This window comes from Neofelis nebulosa, chromosome 3 (assembly GCF_028018385.1).
Source record: "Neofelis nebulosa isolate mNeoNeb1 chromosome 3, mNeoNeb1.pri, whole genome shotgun sequence".
NCBI classification, from domain to species: domain Eukaryota; kingdom Metazoa; phylum Chordata; class Mammalia; order Carnivora; family Felidae; genus Neofelis; species Neofelis nebulosa.
Window position 1 is genome coordinate 42,280,970 of NC_080784.1, and position 20,177 is coordinate 42,301,146.

General features: G+C 46.0%; 1 protein-coding gene and 1 long non-coding RNA gene across 21 annotated transcripts in view; one reads left to right on the forward strand and one right to left on the reverse strand.

The window, feature by feature from the left end:
* ANK1 (ankyrin 1) overlaps positions 1-20,177 on the forward strand; it is a 218,437-nt gene that overhangs the window by 73,339 nt on the left and 124,921 nt on the right. Inside the window, exon 1 of one of the 20 annotated variants that reach the window (XM_058720554.1) lies at positions 10,024-10,158. The exons of the other annotated variants lie outside the window; for them this stretch is intronic. Coding sequence (XP_058576537.1) covers positions 10,132-10,158 — 27 coding nt within the window. The 5' untranslated portion in view covers positions 10,024-10,131. Of the gene's footprint in view, positions 1-10,023; positions 10,159-20,177 lie in introns of those variants that run through there. 20 annotated transcript variants of the gene reach the window in all.
* Positions 864-9,801, reverse strand: LOC131506690 (uncharacterized). Its single transcript, XR_009259094.1, has 3 exons — positions 9,456-9,801; positions 8,284-8,416; positions 864-1,193 (listed from the first exon to the last, which is right to left on the reverse strand). It is a non-coding gene; the product is annotated as an uncharacterized LOC131506690 (long non-coding RNA).

A 20,177-nucleotide genomic window follows, 5' to 3' on the forward strand; every position in this document is an offset into this window, starting at 1 on the left:
CCCCCTTGTAGAGAAGGAAATCCAATGATGCAAATCTGACTTTCCTTGGCTAGGGCCCCTGGAAGACCAGTGTTTTACCCTCAAATTTAAATATAAGAGGAAGTTGATGTCCTTAGATTTCCACCTCTTACCTCAGAGTCTTTTAGAGATGATCAGAAATGTTACTGGCCCTTCCCCTTCCCCCAGGCTGTCATTGTCCTCATCACGACCGCCACCATCACCACTTGACCAGGTCTAGCACACAGCTGGCTCTAACATGCCATTCCTGTCAAGTTGTGTAGCCACGTCCTGGCTCTTGGATGTAAGGTTACAGTGTTGGGTTAGGGGTTCAGGGAAGGAAGTTGAGAGAGTCAAAAGGGGTGGCGCAATAATGACTCAATCTTCCATGCTGGACTCCAGGAGGCATAAATTCAGACAAACTACCAGTGGCTCACAGCCATTCTGGAGGCAATATACTATTGTGCTTACAGGGAACAGCTGCAGAGTTAGACCCAGATTCATTCACTAGCTCTGTGACCTCGGTAAGCACCGCTGCTGCCTCAGTGACTTCATCACTAAAATGGGCATTCTGACAGTGCCTACCGCACCTATTGTTGGATTAATAAGTGAATAATGGATGTGAAGTGTTTGGACTGTGTCTGTTTTCTCTACCATTGTGTACGTTGTAACATGCCTGGCACATAACAGGTACTTGGTGAGTAGTGAAGGAAAGAAAGAAAGAAGAAAGAAAGGGAAAGAGGGAGGAAGGGAGGGAGGAAGGAAGGAGAGAGAGAAGGAGGAGAGAGACTAAAGAGGGAAGGAGGAAAGAAGGAAGAAGGAAAGAAATAAAGAGTGAATGAATGAATGCATACACAAGTGCATAGTAAGTGCTTAATAAATGCTACTATTATTATGGTCAAGTATTTAATTCTTCCAGCCCTCCTCTTAAAAGGATAAGAAGTACAGTTTTATTGATTTGAATTCGATGGCTTTTTCTCATGTCTCTTGGTGGTGAGACTGTCCGACTAAGACAAAGGTCAAATGCAGGCATAAACAAGGGACTTCTGAGGCAAAGAAGGGCCTGGAAGAGCCATCAGTTGGATCACCAGCACATAAAACCATCAGAAGTGGAGTCGGTGGTGGTCTGCTACCTTAGAACATTGACTTGCTGCTCTTCCTCTTCCTTTTCTTGATCTTCCTTCTGGTTTTTCCCCCTGTAGTGGAAAGAGCAGGGGACTCAGGGAACGCTGCTCTGCAAAAACCCTGGACAAATCCCATTCTGTCGGGGGCTGCAGTTTCCCTTCCACAATGAGGACACAGGAGTCCTCGTCCAGTCTCTCATCCTCTGGGTCCGTGAGTCTCAGCATCAGAGAATATTTGAGTGCCGAAATCTGCAGTTTCAAAGGACTCAGGGCTCACCCCCAGGTCTTTCCAGAGGTCCTGAGGCTAAGACTGTCCTCACTCTTACTAAGATGTCATTTGGCCTTTCCTGTTCATTCTCTCATGGTGGAAAGAACATAAAAAGTTCAGTCGGTTAAGTGCCCAACTTGGCTCGGGTCATGAACTCACAGTTCCTAAGATCAAGCCCCATGTGGGTCTCTGTGCTGAGAGCATGGAGCCTGCTTGGGATTCTCTCTCTCTCCCTCTTTCTCTGCCCCTCCCCTGATTTGCGTGCATGTGTGTGCACGTACTCTCTCTCCCTCCCTCTGAAAATAAATAAACTTTAAAAAAAAGTTCATTGATATTCAATGCGATTCACATTGCAACTAACCTTAAGAGAAGACTGACTGAGTGTTGGTGTACTAACAAGAATGTACACGATTAATAGAAAACACTGTGAAAACACCCTGCCCTTCCCTGACTACATATCTGAGTGAGGCCAGGTCCTTCCGGTACCTCAACCAAAACAACATATTGCAACACCTTGAATGCAGAAGCAGATATGAGAATTTAGCTGTCTTTTCTTAAGGTAGGCATTAAACAGATTTGCAAAAATGTAAAGCAATAATCCCTTCTTAGTAAATTTCTGTTTTGCTTTGGAAAATGTAGTTTTTTTCATAAAAATTTTATCTACGTTAATGTGAAATGGGCTATGTGAAATGCTATGTCCAAATGAATTAGTAAATATTAGTTTTTAAAACTCTCAATTTTAACTTCTTTATATCTATATATCTTTGTAATGTTTATTTTGAGAGAGAGAGAGAGAGAGAGAGAGAGAGAGAGAGAGCACATGTACATGCAGGCAGGGGAGGGGCAGAGAGAGAGGGAGAGAGAATCCCAAGCACTGACAGTGCAGAGTCTGACATGGGGCTCGATCCCATGAACTGTGACATCACGACCTGAACTGAAACAGAGTCAGACACTCAACCCACTGAGCCACCCAGGCACCCCAAAAGAGTGGTTCTTTTTTTTTTTTAAGTAGGCTCCATGCCCCACATGGGGCTCAAATTCACTATCCTAAGATCAAGAGTCCTATATTCTACCCACTGAGCCAGCCAGCTGCCTGCCCATTTTAATTTCTAGTATAGTAAATATTGATAAACACAGCCCACATGTACAAAAAGCTCTGTGGGGTACTCAATTATGTTTAAGAGGTAAAGGACTCCTAAGACCAAAACGTTTGAGAGCTACTATCCTAAATTTACCAGAATAGGTGGGAGTCTACCGTTGGGTTATCTTTTATTAACTAAGTGCTTATTATTTAACCTCTTTCACCTTTCAATTCCCCCAACTCTTCATCCTGAAGTGCTTGTTTAAAAGAATGAGGTTGCTTCTCTATTTTACATTTTGCCTGAATGTGAGAATTTTCAGCACTTTAGGCCAGTGCTGAGTACATAAAGATGTGTGAGGTTTAAGAGAGTGAGAACAAAGTTTTCCTAGTCTGGAATATGTTCCCCAGATATTGATCTCTTAACAAGCTTATAGCCTGAATACAGGTATAACATTAAATCCAGCAAATCAGCAACCTCCCTCCCCGACAGTCACTATCTCTTTGAAAAAGACATGAGAACTAGATGATTTTGTAGGCAGCAACGAACGCCTCTCTTAGACAAACCATTGCAGAGGACACAAAAGAAAGAAAAGCTCCCCACCCCCAGCTCATTTATGAGTTTAGTGTAGATGGTAAGACAACCAAAGACAATATAAGAAAATAAAATAATAGGCCAATGCCATAGTTTTAAAATACGTCCACAAATTCTTTGATCCACTTCCTTTGACCAATGCCCATGCCCTCAAGTGTGGGCTGGATTTTAGTGATTTGCTTCTAGGAAATAGAATATGGTAGAAGTGATGATGTGTGATGGCTTCCAGACTAGATCATCAATAGGCTTGTGGCTTCTGTCATGCTCTCTTGAATCACTCTGGGGGAGGCCAGCTGCCATGTTATGAAGACACGTAAGTAGCCCTATGGATAGGTCCACGAGATGAGGAATTGAAGCTTTTTGCCAATAGCCATTTGAGTGAGCCATCTGAGGACTGTGGAAGTGGAGTCTGCAGTCCCAGTGAAGCGAGCAGATGACCGCAACCCTAGCTGACAGGTTGACTGCAATTTCATGAAAGACTCAGATAAGCTGGTCCTGAATTGCTGACCCCCAGAAGCTGTGAAGTATGAAATTTGTGTGATTTTACATTTCTAAAAGATTGGAGTAATTTGTCATGCAGCAGTACCAAATTAATACAACCAGTATGATTTATGAATGCAAAAATCCTATATAAAAGTCACAACTCTAATCAGTGGTGCTATATTAAAAGTAATATATTATGGCCAAGAGGAGTTTAACTCAGGAATACAAGGATAGTTTAGCATTAGAAAAATCTATTAATGCAATGCAACACCTTCACAGAAAAGGAAAACAAAAACTTTAATTTCAACATTCAATCCTGATTAAAAGCTTTTAATAAACTGGAACTAGAAAGTACCCTCCTTAACTAATAAATGGTATCCACAAAAACCTACACATCATCATGCTTAATGGTGAAGCTTTAAAAGCAGCCACATTTAAGTCAGTGACTAGATAAATATGCTGCCATCACTGCTTCTGTTCAACAGTGTACTAGATGTCTTACCCAATGTAATAAGACAAGAAAAGAAAATAAGGGGTATAAAAAGAGCAAAAGGGACCAAAATGTCCTCATTTATGAATAATAACTGTCTATAGAGAAAAGTCAAAGAGAATTATGGACAGAAACTATTAGAACTAATAAAAGAACTCAACAAAACTGCTGGTTACAAGTTCAAGATACAAACTGATAATATTCCTATACACTGTAATAATAAAATAAAAATAGAATAAGAGATCTCACTTTTAACAGCATTAAAATGACCAGATCCCAGGGAATAAACCTAAAAAAATGGGAAAGATATTTTATGGAGAAAATTATAAGACATTAAAGACGTGAATGTGTATATAGATACACAGTATACAGAATTGAAAGATTCAATATCATAAAGTCACTTCTCTTGACATTGATAAACAAATTCTATGTAGTTGGAGTCAAAATCCCTAGAGAGTTTGTGTGTGTGTGTGTGTGTGTGTGTGTGTGTGTGTGGCATTTTCCTAAATGTATGTAGAAGAGCAAAGGGCCAAGAGAAGCTTTGATACTCTTTTTTTTTTTTTTAATTTTTTTTTCAACGTTTTTAATTTATTTTTGGGACAACGAGAGACAGAGCATGAACGGGGGAGGGGCAGAGAGAGAGGGAGACACAGAATCGGAAACAGGCTCCAGGCTCTGAGCCATCAGCCCAGAGCCTGACGCGGGGCTCGAACTCACGGACCGCGAGATCGTGACCTGGCTGAAGTCGGACGCTTAACCGACTGCGCCACCCAGGCACCCCGAGAAGCTTTGATACTCTTAAAGAGGACTAAAGCAAGATGACATTAAGACTTATTACGAACAATATTAAACTTAAGATAAGGCAATAGCAATGAAGACAGCATGATACTGGCAATGAGATAGATGCACAGGCCAGAGGGTAATAGGAGAGAGCCCCCAACAGACCCGTCCGTGTACGTGGAGACACCACCATAATGGGCATGGTGCTGCACTTCAGTGGAGAAAGGACAGGTTATTCAATAAACGGTGCTAGGATAATCAAGGCTCTATAGGGAAAAAATAGAACTCTTAATTCATATTATGCACAAAAATAAGCCATGTGAGGGACGCCTGGGTGGCTCAGTTGGTTAAGTGCCCAACTTCCGCTCAGGCCATGATCTCATGGTTTGTGAGTTCAAGCCCTGCATGGGGCTCTGTGCTGACAGCTCAGAGCCTGGAGTCTGGTTCGGATTCTGTGTCTCCCTCTCTCTCGGCCCCTCCCCTGCTCGTGCTCTGTCTCTCTCTGTCTCTCAAAAATAAGTAAATGTTAAAAAAATTTTTTTTTAAAATAAGCCATGTGGATTGAAAGACCTAAATGTAACAATCAAAACTATAAAATATTTATAATACAGGAAAATGTGCTTATGAGCTCAGGTTCGGGATGGAGTTCTCTCTCTCTCTTTTTTAATGTTTATTTATTTTTGAGAGAGAGAGCATGAGCAGGGGAGGGGCAGAGAGAGAGGGGGGCAGAAGATCCAAAGCAGGCCCTGTGCTGATGGCAGAGCACGATGCGGGGCTCGAACTCACGAACTGTGAGATCGTGACCTGAGCTGAAGTCGGACACTCAACATGACTGAGCCACTTAGCTGCCCCTAGGGTTGGATTTCTTAAACATGACAGAAAAAGTACCAGTCACAAAGGAAATGATTGTTATATTTAACTACATTAAAATTGACAACTTCTGTTCATTAAAAGATACTATTTTAAAAAGTAAAAAGATGAGCCACACACTGGGAGAAGATATTTGTATGCATGTGATTAATAAATGATTCCTATCCAGACTATAGAAAGAACTCCTCCACGTCAATAAGAGAAAGACAAACAACAGAACAGAAAAATGGGCAAAGGGCTGCTTCACAGTAATTTTGCAGAAGAGGAAAATAAGTGGCCAATACACATGTGCAAAGCTGCCCAACCACCTTAGTAATTAGGGAAATGCAAATTAAAACTGTAACGCCATACCATTTTACACCTGCCAGTTTCACAAAAGTTTAAAAGTCCGACAAACTTTAGGAGCAACGGCACCACCTGCTATTAGGAGTACAAATTGAGCAGCCAGTTTCAAAAAACAGCTCAGCGTTATCCAGTAAAAGTGAAGATGTATGTACATTACAGGGAAGGGATTCTGCTCCCGCCCATGTGTGCACTAGACAAATCTTGCACATGTGCAGCACGAAGCTCTTACAAGGATGCTTGTGGCGGTAATGTTTTAATAGAGAAAAGCTGAAGACAGTTCAGATTCCATTAGCAGTAAAATGGATAAATAATTCCTGGTGTTTGCATACAATGGAATACTGTACAGCAGTGAAAATTTATAAACCACTCCTGGCTGAATCTCAGGAACATCATGTTGCATAAGAAATGCAAATAGCTGGAGAAGCTATTCCATAATTCCACTTATTCAAAGTCAGAAAACATGCAAAATTAAACAATACATTGTTCAGAAGGTTACATACAGAGGTGGCAAAACTAGAAAGAGGAGCAAGGGACTGATGAACACAAAGTTTGGGATGGTGTTGACAACTGTCTGGGGAGTGGTGGGGAAATGAGATAAAAGGAACCAGATGAAAGACTGTATGTTTTTCAATGAGGATGTCTTATTGGTTTCATAATAAAAACCCATTAAAACCTTTTTCTATTGACTTATTTATCATCTTTGAAAAATAGAACTCCAACACAAGAAGGACACCTGGGTCGCTCAGTTGGTTGAACATCCTACTTCGTTTGGCTCAGGTCGTGAGCTCACGGTTCGTGTTTTCAAGCCCTGCCTCAGGCTTTGCACTAACAGCGCAGAGACTGCTTAGGATTTCTCAGTCTCTCTCTGCCCCTGCCCCGCTCTTGCGTTCTCTCTCTCTCAAAAATAAACATTACAGGGGAGCCTGGGTGGCTCAGTCGGTTGGGCGTACGACTTCGGCTCAGGTCATGATCTCACAGTTCGTGGGTTAGAGCCCTGCGTCGGACTCTGTGTTGACAGCTCAGAGCCTGGAGCCTGTTTCAGATTCTGTGTCTCTCTCTCTCTCTGCCCCTCCCCTGTTCACGCTCTGTCTCTGTCTCAAGAATAAATAAACATTTTTTAAAAATTAAAAAAAATAATAAATATTAAAAAAAAATACCAAAACAACAGTACTTGCAACATTTAACAGTTGTTGAATTCTTATAGTATATACTTATTAGTAATGGAATGAATATATTAGTATTAAGAAAAATTAATTAATTGATAATTAATGAACAAAATATATTAATATTGATTAGTATGAAGGAAAATGGATTGGCAAACCATGAACAAAATTAAAGTGTTGATCCTAAAGCACAATAACCCAGTTGGGCTCCAGACCCTACATTCAGACTGCCTGGGCTGGAAGCTGGCTCTGCCTGTTCTTAAGTGGGTTTTTTGATTGCTCCATGCCTCAGTTTCCTCATCTATAAACTGGGCCTACTGATAGTAAATAATTCTTCACAAATGAATTGTAAGAATTATGTAAATGAATGTCAAGTGCTTGGAACAGTGCCTGCCACACAGTAAGCACTGGATATAAAGTCGTATGTAAATATATAAACCAAACAAAGAGAAGAGGGGCTTGTGAAAGACCGGGGGCGGGGGGGAGAGGGCGGTGCTGAATTTTCAAGGCATCCTCCCAATCTCGAAATAGCCTGGGCTTGCACATCACGTGCTGGGACAGCTTTGTGGCTCCCTTTGAGAGACTGAAGAAAGAAAAAGGTATTACATGGCAGAGAGCTTGTGAAAGCTGTTGAGAGAAGTCTGCTGTAAAGGGAGTGACAATGTCACTTCAGCCCATATCACAAAAAGCACCCATCCCTGCCTGACTGACCCAGGGAACACTGCTCCAGGGATGAATTCGGGGGGATCACGCATGTTGTGGGTCCACTTCTTTGAGACCCAGCTGCTGGCGTGGCGGGTCCTGATCCCTTGAGCCTGTTGTTAGTTTGCCCCACATGTGCCTGGCCTTCCCCCCAGCCTTGATGTATCCACGAGAGAAGAACCTTGGGTTGCCTGGGGGGCATGTGGTTCTGGGATTAAATTCTGAGGTGCCCCAGCTCCCCGAGTCACTCAGCTGCTGGAGTCTAGGGCTCAGGGACCTGTGGGGGACTGTCTTGCCACAGGAAGTACCACACGAGGACCTCACACAAAGCATCAAGCCTGCCTGACGGTCTACCCTTGCCAAAGATTTGACATTCGTTTCTACTTACAGGGCATTTTCTAAATTGTGTTATACTCCATGCTTCCTTGGTGGCCTTTTTTCCTCAGGGACTGGAAACTCTGAAGAGAAAAACAGTCTTTCCTCTTCTCTGGTTGGTGAAATGGCTTCTTGCTCTTATCATGCTGCTGGTGACAACCATGCATTAATTCCAGAAACCTTTACTGAGAATGTGCAATGTACCAATCCACACACGATCGATTCCAAACCCATTCCTACACCTAAGTGAGGTGCGGGGCAACACTCTGCATGGTGGACTAGGATAGCCCAATATTTGTTGGCAGGTAAGACCATTTGTCCTGTGGTAGAGTTGGTTGAAGTCATGCCTAACATGACCGGCTTCTTTCACATCTTTTAGGCTTCTGGGCCCCTTAAAAAACAAAAACCATTGTTTCTTATTATATGCTTCAAAAGACATCTGTAAGGACTTGTTCTATAATGATTGTGGTGGTTATTTTTAGTCAAAATGGGGCCCAGAACCTGCTCTGCCCTCCCCACACCACGTCAGGTGCTGGTCTGCTTGGAGACCAGCCTGCACTGGGGTGCTTTCCAGCTGCTGTGGAAAACAGAGGGTCATGGAGTGGCCCTTGGTCATGTTTTCCACGGCAGCTGTGCCCTCACAACAGGACCGTTTGGATCTGCAGAAAAGCTCCTAAGCCAGATGGTTGCCTGTCAGGGGACCTGGACCAGCCTCAGTCTAGTGGGAGGCTGAGAGGCATGTGAGCGAGGACAGAGTGAGCCTTCCTAGGCAGGACGACCACAGAGGTGTCAATATGCTTTTGAGAGGAAAACCAGGATACATCTCACATACATGGCAGCCCCATCTAGGTGAAGCCACTCCCAGGCCCCAGGGAGACTGCCATTCTCCAGGCCTTACAGCTCAGCTCCAATCCTTTGGGTCATCTGTCCCCTCTGCCAGCCACCAACTGCTACTCCAGGGCACAGTGTTCTCACGAATAAAGCCACTCTGGGACGATGCCACCTCATCCCACTGTGTGATGGACGGATGCTGCAAAAGAAGCCTTCCCAAGCGTCGCCTGCAGCAGCTTGGCCTGAGATGGGCCCCGCACCGGCTCTGTGGGCAGCCCCCACCTCTTGGAAGCTGTGGTGTGGGGAGCTGCCTTGGCCCCCCTTCCCTCTAAGCGGCTGTTTGTGGTGACTCACCTCTGGTTCCCAGGAACCTTGTTATTTTGGGCCCTGATATTATTAAGGTTGTGCCCAGATTCCCTGCAAATCAGCAATTCAGGAACACAGGGGCAGTCCAGTGAAAGCATGTTAAAAACAGGGCCACAGCCGCAGGCCCCTGCCCACCAGGGGTTGGTTAGCACAGAAGGCCAGCGGCTCCCTCAAAGTCCTCTGCCCATGCACGGAACGCTGCCCCCTCCTGGGGTCTTTGTCTCCTGGAGCCTCCTCTGGGAGGCCTTGCCTCTGGAGGATCCGCGGCCCGCCGGCCGGCCCGTGAGGGAGAGGAGGGAGAGGTGGCGAGCAGATGCTCCCTTCGCCTCCTCCCTCCGGCGCACCTTTCGGAAGGGGCTGGCCGGCCCCGCTCGCGGCCTGGTGAGCTGGGCCCAGCGCCCAGGGTGGGGGAGCGGGAGCCGGCGAGGGTGCTGCCATAATCTGCGAGCCCCAGGCGGGCTCCTCCCCTCCGCCCGAGAGCTGAGCTCCGGGGCAGCCCGATAGGGAGCCTCTGCTGCCGATAAGGCCGTCGGAGGGCCGCGCTCTGCGGCCACCTGGCTCCAGACGGCCCAGGCCCGGCACAGGCACGGCGCGTCCCGAAGCCCCAGCTGTTCCCACAGCAGACCGCGACGGACCCCCGGAGGGATCCTGGTTAGGGACCGGCATGTCCTTAACGAGAGGCTTCCTCAAAGTGAGTTCTGAGCCGCAGCTCGAAAGGGAGGAGTGGTGCTCGGGAAGGGCGAGGAGCAGGCCAGGGGGTGCCAGAGAGCAGAGCCGTCTGTGTGCTCATCTACGGGCACCCCCTGGGCTCCAGGCTTTGTAAGGGCGTCAGCACTCATTTGCTTGGTTGCTGATGGTGTCAGGTGGCCTCTGCTTGACTCAATTAGTCCAGTTCATATGTTTTACAGCCCGAGATTTGCTGTCAAATTGAGTTCCACCTACCTGGTTCTCTGAATTATGTTCTGCCCGCATTAGGGGTTGGGAAGAATAATCTTCAGATTATATTCCTTCTTTGGTTTATTGAGATTCTAGAAGCTTTCCTTTGACTCTGCTGAGCAGTGTATCTTTCAGGTGTGTTTTCACAGGCTGGTGGCCCTGAAGGACAATAGGGGCACCTGAGAATGTGGGCTGCTCTGAGGGAAGTGGGGGTGGGGGTTGGGTACCCTCCTTCGGAAGGGGCTTGCTTGTTTTCCTCAGTGCGCACAGAAGCCAGTCACCTCATTGTCACACCTTTATTGTTCTTGAAACACTGAACTTTGGATTTGTGTTGTTAACTTACTAGAGGGAGAAAAGTCTAAGAAAGAGGGGCAAAAGGCTTCAGAGTGGTTCTGGGAGCTAGGGTCTGATAGATATTCTTTAAACGGCAACGGAGCATTACAGGGAGCTATTCCCCCCCACCTCCAATTCTCCCTGTAGTGATAGGACATATCACCATCTAACAGCGTGGCAGGTCTGCTGTCTTTAACGTGTCCTGTGTCACAGTGAGGTTGTTGGTTTTAGTGGGGGATTCAGAGGCCAGAGTTGGACCTTAGGCCACATCCTCAGAGGGAGCCCAGTATAATCGTCTGGGAGAACATGTCCCCTTCTAACTTGTGTAAGAGTCTTTGGGTACAGGGAAAACCATATTAAGTGGGAATATGTTTTTAGTGGTTGAGCATCTTTACAATTTGCCTTCCTGATGATAGATTTCCTTCCCCAGGAAGGGGAGGGTCTGTGGGGAACCAGGGGACTCCCACTTAGCCCCACCAGCAGCAAGCAGGAGCCAGGTTCAGTGCATCTGAGTCTTTTCCTTTCACTGGGCAACCCTAGACCACAGTTTCAAAGTGAGTTTTGGAGGCTGTTCCATAACAGACCTCAGAGCTTGGGAAGGTGACGGTGAGTGGCACATGAGCCGCAGGAACTGTCTTCAGACCCAAATGCGAGCACGGCGTCTTGCAGGATTAAGGAATGGGTTATGAACAAATGTTTAAAGGGAGCATGACTGCTTTCACCAACCAAATAGCCTTGGGAGAGCCACATTTTTTGTGTGTGTCAGTTTCTTTCTGGCTACTGGGTGGGCTGGGCAGCTGAATGTGAAAGCAGTAGGAAAGGAAACAAAAGCCTTGAGGGTTGTTTTTATAAGCAGGGTCACATAAACTCAGCGGACCCTGGACTTCAGTGGTCAGTTATAATTAGTTTCTAAACTCAGGTTGTCACCCCTTACCCCAAAATGATGTGGCCAGTGTCTTTGCAAAATCAGCTGACTTATTCTGAGTTTCATCTAAGTGAAGCGTATTTAGAAAGGCAGGGTTTTTTTGTTTTTTGGGGGTTTTTTTTTGGTTGTTGTTGTTGCTGTTACCAAAAAAATAAAAGAGAAAGTAAGAAAGACAATAGGGTGCTTCCTAAAGGTAAAGTAACCGAAAATCTTTGTCCTCAAGGTCTGTTCAACATTTAATAAGCATTCATCAAGTACCTGCTTCTGTCAGGTGCTGTTGTCAGCACTGGGAATATAGCAGGGAACAGAATAGACACAAATCCCTGCCTTGTGGAGCTTACATTCCAGCCGCACAAGGAGACAGACTGAAAACAAAATAAATGAGTACTCCTTTACTGAAAGATGAGGAGTGCATGGGACAGGAACGTGCAAGGGGATAGGAAGCCTGGGGAATTCTGCTGTGTAAATAAGGTGCTCAGAGAAAGTCTCAGTGAGGTTCACTTTGGCTGTTATGTTTCAAACTTAGATTCCACATGACCATTAATAAGGATTCTAGTTTGATGTCAAGAATCTTAAATACTAAACTTTGTTGATTATGAGAAGCTACAGATTTTTGAGTTAACATTCTCACTGTTGAGACAGATTACCTGTAGAATCCAAGAGAATTCATGATACTTGGGTATGCAGTTACCTGTGTCAGATTCTTATGGTATTGAGTTGGACACTTTTCTTTCTGGCTGGCCAAGTTGGTTTGATGACATTTGAATCAGGCCTCTGCTGTTTGTGTGGCCAGCATTTCTTGTGTCAAACTGCTGATGATTGTATTTGTCCATTATGATTTGGGGGGGAAACTTTTGTAAAATGGCTAGTTAAATGTGTTATGGGCACTGACAAACATGATACTCTTGGCTAGCAGCATTCTTGAAAATAAAAAAATATTGTTTTTTGTATGTCCTTAAAAAAAAAGCCACTTGACCAAAGAATTGAAGGAGGTGGGGGAGAGAGAGCCATTCACAACTCTGGGGGAAATAGTAAATGCAAAGGTCCTGAGGCAGGCATGTGCCATGGGAAGAACCAGGAGACCAGTGTGGCTGGGGCAGAGGGAGGAGGGCACTCTGAAGGAGTGAGGTCAGAGAGGTGATAGGAGGGAGAGATTAGTGAGGGGGCAGGGGTGCAGAACACCTAGGGTCTTGTATACATTGTAAGGACCTTATTTTTACTCTGAGACAAGAAGCATTACACAATCTTGGGGGTAGACAAACAGTATCATTTGACTTCTTCCCCTACCTGTGACTTCCTAACGCCTTTGAAACCAAACTCCCAGGAATGGGCTATGAAACAGAACTAGAGTGTGTCAGCGGAGTCATCACTGACCTCTAGTGCACTTGTTCTCAGCCCTTTTTCCTCTGGGATACACAGGACTGCTTGTTGACATAGTTACACATGATATATTTCATAGCCATAGCTGGGTATTGATAATATCCTTCTCCCTTACACTCTCCAATTTAATGAGAAAATAAATAGTGCCACAGATGCTCTTTACTTAAAAAATTGCCATGGGTAAAATTAAATAGAAAATGGAAGCCTCTATAAAATCACAATTCATATGCAGTACAGTAATTTGTAATCACAGCTGCTGATCCTTCACTGTTTCCTTTGGACCTCCACACGGATAAAGCAGACGGTGGTTCTGGAACACTAGCTGTCAGGAAAGCTTATCGGGTGTGAGCATGTTGAAAGCAGAGTAGCCACAGAGGGGGAAGTTTGCATTTGCTCTAAGTTTTAAGAAGTGTGAATGAGGGACGCCTAGGTGACTCAGTTGGTTAAGCATCTCACTCTTGATTTCAGCTCAGGTCATGATCTCACGGTTTGTGAGATGGAGCCCCGAGTCAGGCTCTGCGCTAGCAGTGCTTGGGATTCTCTCTCTCCCCCTCTCTCTGCCCCTACCCCGCTGGTGCTCACCCGCACACGCTCTATCAAAATAAATAAATAAACATTTAAAAAATAAAAATTAGGGGCGCCTGGGTGGCTCAGTCGGGTGAGCGTCTGACTTTGGCTCAGGTCATGATCTCACAGTCTGTGAGTTTGAGCCCCGCATCAGGCTCTGTGCTGATGGCTCAGAGCCTGGAGCCTGCTTCCGATTCTGTGTCTCCCTCTCTCTCTGCCCCTTCCCTGCTCATGCTCCGTCTCTCTCTGTCTCAAAAATAAATAAAAACATTAAGAAAAAAAAATTTTTTTTAAAATAAAAATTTAAAAAAGTACAAATGGTCTTCCTCCAGGGGGTCTTGCCCTCCAGGACCCACCATTTTTTTTTAAAAAAAAAAGTTTTTATTTATTTTTTTAAATTTAAATTTAATTTCTTAAATTTTTAAAAAAATTTTTTCGGGGCCCACCCTTTACACACAACCTAGCTGATTTTGTAGGAAGGCAAATATCATCGCGTCACTCCCCTGCTTTAAATCTTCAGGGGCTTCGTGGTTTTTGGGATAGAATCCAGACTCCTTCATGAGACCCCTCCTGTCCTGGCCTGCCCATCTTTGCCACTCTGCTTCCTACCTCTGACTCCATGAGAATTGCTCCAGGCACATCAAACAGGCTGCACGTGGAAATTTTCACATGATGTTCCTAAGCTTCTCCTGAGGGGCCTTGCATTTGTCTTGTTCACTGTCGCATCCTCGGCAGGTTGCATAGCACCCGGCAAGTAGTAGGTGCTCATTAAATGTTGGTTACATTTAATTACTTGCAAAACCCCTCACAGCTGAGTCCTTCCTACTAGTGTGGTTGGTCACAAACCTGCAATCCCAAATCACTGCCCTAGTGGTTTCTGTATTGACCTTAAAAAAAATTCACAAGATCGTTTCTCCTTCCTCAGAACTCTCCTTGCACTTTCTTGGAACCTCCCTTAAGGCCCTTCTCATTTTCTCTCTCTTTACGCTTATTTACCTCTCATCCCCTACAAGTGGGGCTGCCAGGAGAAGAGGAGTAGCCCCAGCTGAGTCATGTTTGAGTCACATCTCCGACTTTCCCTGGCATCAACCATGGCCTTGAACATGGGGCTGAACTTGTCCAAACCATGAGTATCGACTGTTAGGAATATGTTGGGTCATTTATTTGGAAAACAAATCTCCAGCAGGCCCTGTGAGAAGTCGGCAGCCCCAGCCTAATGCCCCAGCTGGCCAAGCGTCCCACTTCCTGAGACTGGCCCGGTGGGGACGGAAGCCCGTGTGAATCTGCTCAGGCCACATTTGGAGTTTGTCATCATTTTCTGACAGGCAGTGACAACCAATTAGAGATCTAGTGAGAGACAGAATTGTTTTCTCCCCTGCCTCCCGCTCACCCTTGACCACACCACCCCTCTGCGGCTTGCTCTCTGGGTAGAGGCTGATTTATCTCCCGAATTGACTGTCACGGCACAGGAAGGAAGGCGTGTTAAGGGCGGAAGCGGTCCCACAGCTAATGGGCCTGGCCAACCAGCTGCTGAAATGAGCTTGGAGTGGAAAGTGGTCAGGGAAGGGAAAGTGGTCAGGGAAGGTCAGGTCAGGTCTAGCAGGGATTGCTAGAAGGGAGGACTTGCTTAAGGACAGATTAGTACAAACAGAACAAGTAAACAACCCCACTCTCCTGCCTGGGGCTGGAACCCGAGCCCTCTCCTGAGAAAGCTGCAGGCACCAGTTGTCACTAGCACACGGAGGAGGTGGGGAATGGGGGTGGGGGGAGCCGGTCTCACTCTCCCCAGGACTATCGCGGTCGGAAAACCACCCAGCCCTTTCCAGGAGTGGATTGTGAAGCATTATTTTGTAAGAGAGAGCACCTGGTTTCAATTTCCTTTGGGAAATTGCAAGTAAAAGCTGAAAAGAAACTGGCTTTGGTCCAGTCCTGTCCTCTGATGGCCCAGCCATTGATCAAGGGTGATGATGATTTGCAGACAATGGAGCGGATTTCAGCTCCTTGGAAAAGCCTCCTGGGCCCCACTCTCTTGCCCATTCTAGCCACCTCTCCTCCCAGTGGGATGGGGTAAGGTGGGGTCATGCACCTGTGGTTTTCCTTTTCTCCAAGGGTAGGGGAGGGCTAGGGGTGTGTCACCTGCAAGCTGCACCTTGGGGCAGGTGAACGTTTCTGTCTGGTGGTATGACCCGAAGGTACCAGCAGAATCCGTCTTCTAACACCATCACCCCAGGTCTGCAGTGAAGCCTGAAGTTCCAGCACTGGAGATTATTCGTTAGGCTCTTGAAAGGGGTTTTGAGCTCTACACCTTTTGTATTAATTGCATACACTTAAGCCTTTGTAATAGGATCTTGAATGGTACAGATGCAGGGGAATAATTCTTATTTTCATGGGATTAGTTGAGGATTTAGGCAACAGCAAGGAGTGGGATTGAGGGCAGGCTCATGGAACAGGGGCCTGGAGAGGGGTGAGGTGCTGGAGGAAGGGGCATGAAGGAAGAAAAAGCTCACTCTCTTGCCTAGGACAGTGACTGGGCCCTAAGATTCCTTCCTAGGTATTTGTCTATCCCAAGATCTGGATCCAGGCAAGCTGCCCGTCACAATGTGGAGTGTGCGAGTTGATGAGTGCTGTCGGGCTGAAAGTGGCCGTAGGCACTGGTGATGGAGTTGCCAGATGTGAATACCTTTCTCGTGCACGCACCATCCAGGTGGCAATGGGGTCAGCCTGGGAGCTGGCCAGGCTTCTTGGAACTGGTGCCAGGGCTGATAAAACTGTGCCTTTCCCCTCGACTTTTCAAACACTGTGTGGAATTGATGCCAAACGTGGCTGGTGAGCTCTCTAAGCAATAGAAATCGACGAGAGGCCAAAGGAGAGTTCCAGACAAGGTTTTATCGGGGTCTGTGCACAAGGGAGGGACACAAAATGTCCTCAGGCCGACTCCCTGAGGCAAGGTCAGGGAGAGTTTCTTAAACAAACTTAGATGGGGAAAGGATGGTGTTGAAGCATGTAGAGGTGGGGTGTTTCTTGGCACTGGCGTATGTTAGAGATCATGCTTGTCCATGTATGTCTCATTAGCATGTTAAGTCTCCACTCTGGGCATGAACTTTAGCATTTCAATAAGGGAAATGTAACTTGAGGGTACTCCTGGCGGTCACTGTGCATACTGTAAGGCCAGCTTCGGGGTCCATCTGCTGCAGACTGGTTTGATCTGGATCTCACTAGTTCTTTTGGGCGACTGGCTCCCTCTTTTAAGTTGATGTCCTGCTTTCTGCATTCCTATAGGATTTATTGCTCAAGAAACACAGATTCACGAGTTTACTTTTAAGGAGTTTTTTCTTTATGCCATAGTCGCATTGCATTAGGGTTTGGGGAGAGGCCCTGAGTCCTGTCCCTTTTCTCTCTCAGAATAATATCACTTTACAATATACCAAGTATAGCACTTTCTTTACATACTTTGTCTTAATGTCATATGCATATATATTTTTAAGATTATTTATTCATTTTGAGAGAGAGAGACAGAGAGAGAGAGAGAGAGAGCACATGTACCTGCTAGTGAGTAGAGCAGGGGCAGAGAGAGATAGAGAGAGAGAGAGAGAGAGAGAGAGAGAGAAAATCTAAAGCAGGCTTCATGCTGGCAGCATGAGGGCTCAACATGAGGCTTGATCCTGGGAACCGTGAGATCATGACCTGAACCGAAATCAAGAGTTGGACTGAGCCACCCAGGTGCCCCTTAATGTGATATTGAAATCACCCTGCAAAGTAGGTATTATTATTGTCACTTTCCAGATGAGAAAACAGAAGCTGAGCAGCAAATTAACTGGTCCAAGTGTCACAGCTGGGTTCCCAACTTTTGTCTGTCCCCTAACACTCTGTAGGTGGATGCTGACAGGTGCACATCTTTCTCACCTCAAGGACTGGTCACACTGAAATTATTATTTTATGTGCCTGTTTCTCCCCCCCTCCCCCCAATCTGTATTCCCAATGACCAACCTGCATGGTGCAGGTGGACTCACTCAAGCAGTGCTGAAGGCCTTTGGGCTCTACAGCCAGACCACCTAGGTTTGAATCCCTATTCTGCCACTTTCTAGCTGGTCCAAGGAGGCCAGCTATGGACCCTAATGCAACATGCTAAAAACTCTGGATATTTCTAGCTGGTCCAAGGAGGCCAGCTATGGTCCTTAATGCAACATGCTAAGAACTTCCTACCTTCAACACAGCTTCAATTCAGGTCAATAGAGTTTACAGAGTAGGAAACAGGAAAGGGTAAGTGCTCATTAGTGGATACTGGAATGGGGAAGAATTAATTCTGTTTGTCAGTTGAACAAGGGAGGTTGTCAGGGAAACTTCGTAGAGGGAGAGGACTTTGAATGGCCTTGAAGAATCCGTAGAATTTCACAAAGCAGGGTTTGGGAGGATGCTGGCTGCAGAGAAAGCGTGGTCAAAAGTATGGAAGATGTGGAGGTACCACGTGTGTCTGGGAAAGGTGCGTCGCGTGGTCCAGGTGTTCAGAGACAGGTGGGTGGTGGGAGAAGAGGATGAAAGGTGGGCAGGGGCTAGACTGAGTTTCTGAACATCAGCCTGAGACTTTGGATTTTATTCTGCAGATGTTGGGGAATCAGCAAAGGGTTTTGAGCAGGAAAGTATCATGATCAGAACACTCCCTGTGGCAGGGTTCAGGAAGACGGGTCATTGGAGTGGCAGGGAGTGGAAACCAATTAGGAAAATACTGCTGCTCTCCAGGTGAGAATTGATGACATCCTAATTAAGGGGAGTGGCAGACAATTCACATTATCGAGTAGCTTTTGTGTACCAATCACCCTGCTATATTGTTTACACCCCTCCGCTCATTTAATGCTCACAGAAGCCACGTAGGAATTACCACCCATGTTACAGATAAGGAAACTGAGTCTTGTTGCAGTCAGGAGAAGAAATAAGGTTGTTGTCTGGGGGTGTTGACAGGCTGCTCATATGTGTGCCCCTGTGGTTTGGGATCTGGTCCTCAGCTTGTCGGCCGGGTTACTTGACTTTGAAGCACAATCAGAGAGGCGGGTTTGGGAACTGACTTAATGCCAGTCCGACTCATAGGACTCTGGTGTTGACGTCAGCCTACCAGCTTCACAACGGGAGGTATGACGTCTCTGGTCCTCTGGTGTTCTTGTGTTCTTCTTTGCATTCTCTGGTCAGTGAACTCCATCCCATTAAGAAATTCTACCCGGCAAGTCAGTTATAACAGTATTTTGGTAAGCACCAATCAGAGAAATCAGCTGGGGGTGGGGTGTGGGGGGATGATCTTGAAGAATAGGTCATCAAGACTGTGTTAAGGCCTGATGAGCCATTCATACCCAACAGCCGAGAGCATCACGTTTGTTATAAATTGCTCATTAAACAACATAGGAATAGAAAATGAGTCTCATTGCCTGTGTCGACACACCAGTGATTGGAAGCAGCTGCCTGAAATGCCGTATTCAGAAAGATTCTGAAGCCACTTGTAGGCTGATGGGCAAGAGTGTGATACATTAGCAGCCTCTGCCAGGGTGCCAAGTTGGGGGGAGGGCTGGTTAATTAGTGGGAGTGTTATTGTAGCCAGTATTGTTTGTCTTCTTTCTCTCTCTCTCTCTCTCTCTCTCTCTCTCTCTCTCTCTCTCTCTTTTTTTCACTTGAACTGCAATCAGATAAACCATGTTCAAATATTTATTTGAGGGATACCCAATCTTTCAAGACTTCTGAAGCTAACTAGTGCTCTGCATTATGTGTTGATTTTGCTGGCTATCCCTCAGAAGGTAATATAGTATCACATATTAGAAAGTTCCTGGGGCGCCTGGGTGGCTCAGTCGATTAAGTGTGACTCTTGAGTTTGGCTCAGGTCATGATCTCATGCTTTGTGAGTTCGAGCCCCACATCAGTGTGGAACCTGCTTGAGATTCTCTCTCCCCTCTCTCTGCCCCTCCTCTGCTTGCATGTGTGTGCTGTCTCTCTCTCTCTCTCTCTCTCTCAAAATAAATAAGTAAACTTAAAAAAAAAAAAAAAAGGAAGTTCCCTATCTCTCCTAGCTACCACTCTCAGGTTCTAGGGGGTTAAATTCAGGTCAGTGGCAGTGTGTACATTCAGACCTAGACTTGGACCAGTGCAGCTCCTCCCCTCACACTGAAGCAGAGGTATTGTTGCTCTTTTCCTGGCCTAATGAGTGTGAATTGCTACTGGGTATCACCTGTTGGACTGCAGCTTCCCAGCCCAACTTCTCCAAGCTTTTTTTTTTTTTTTAATTTTTTTTTTCAACGTATTTTATTTATTTTTGGGACAGAGAGAGACAGAGCATGAACGGGGGAGGGGCAGAGAGAGAGGGAGACACAGAATCGGAAACAGGCTCCAGGCTCCGAGCCATCAGCCCAGAGCCTGACGCGGGGCTCGAACTCACGGACCGCAAGATCGTGACCTGGCTGAAGTCGGACGCTTAACCGACTGCGCCACCCAGGCGCCCCCTTCTCCAAGCTTTTAATCGAATCACCAACAAACCAGGATTGTGCCCCTCAGGCCGGACCTGCCCCTCCATCCCTATCTCTCTGTGCCAATCC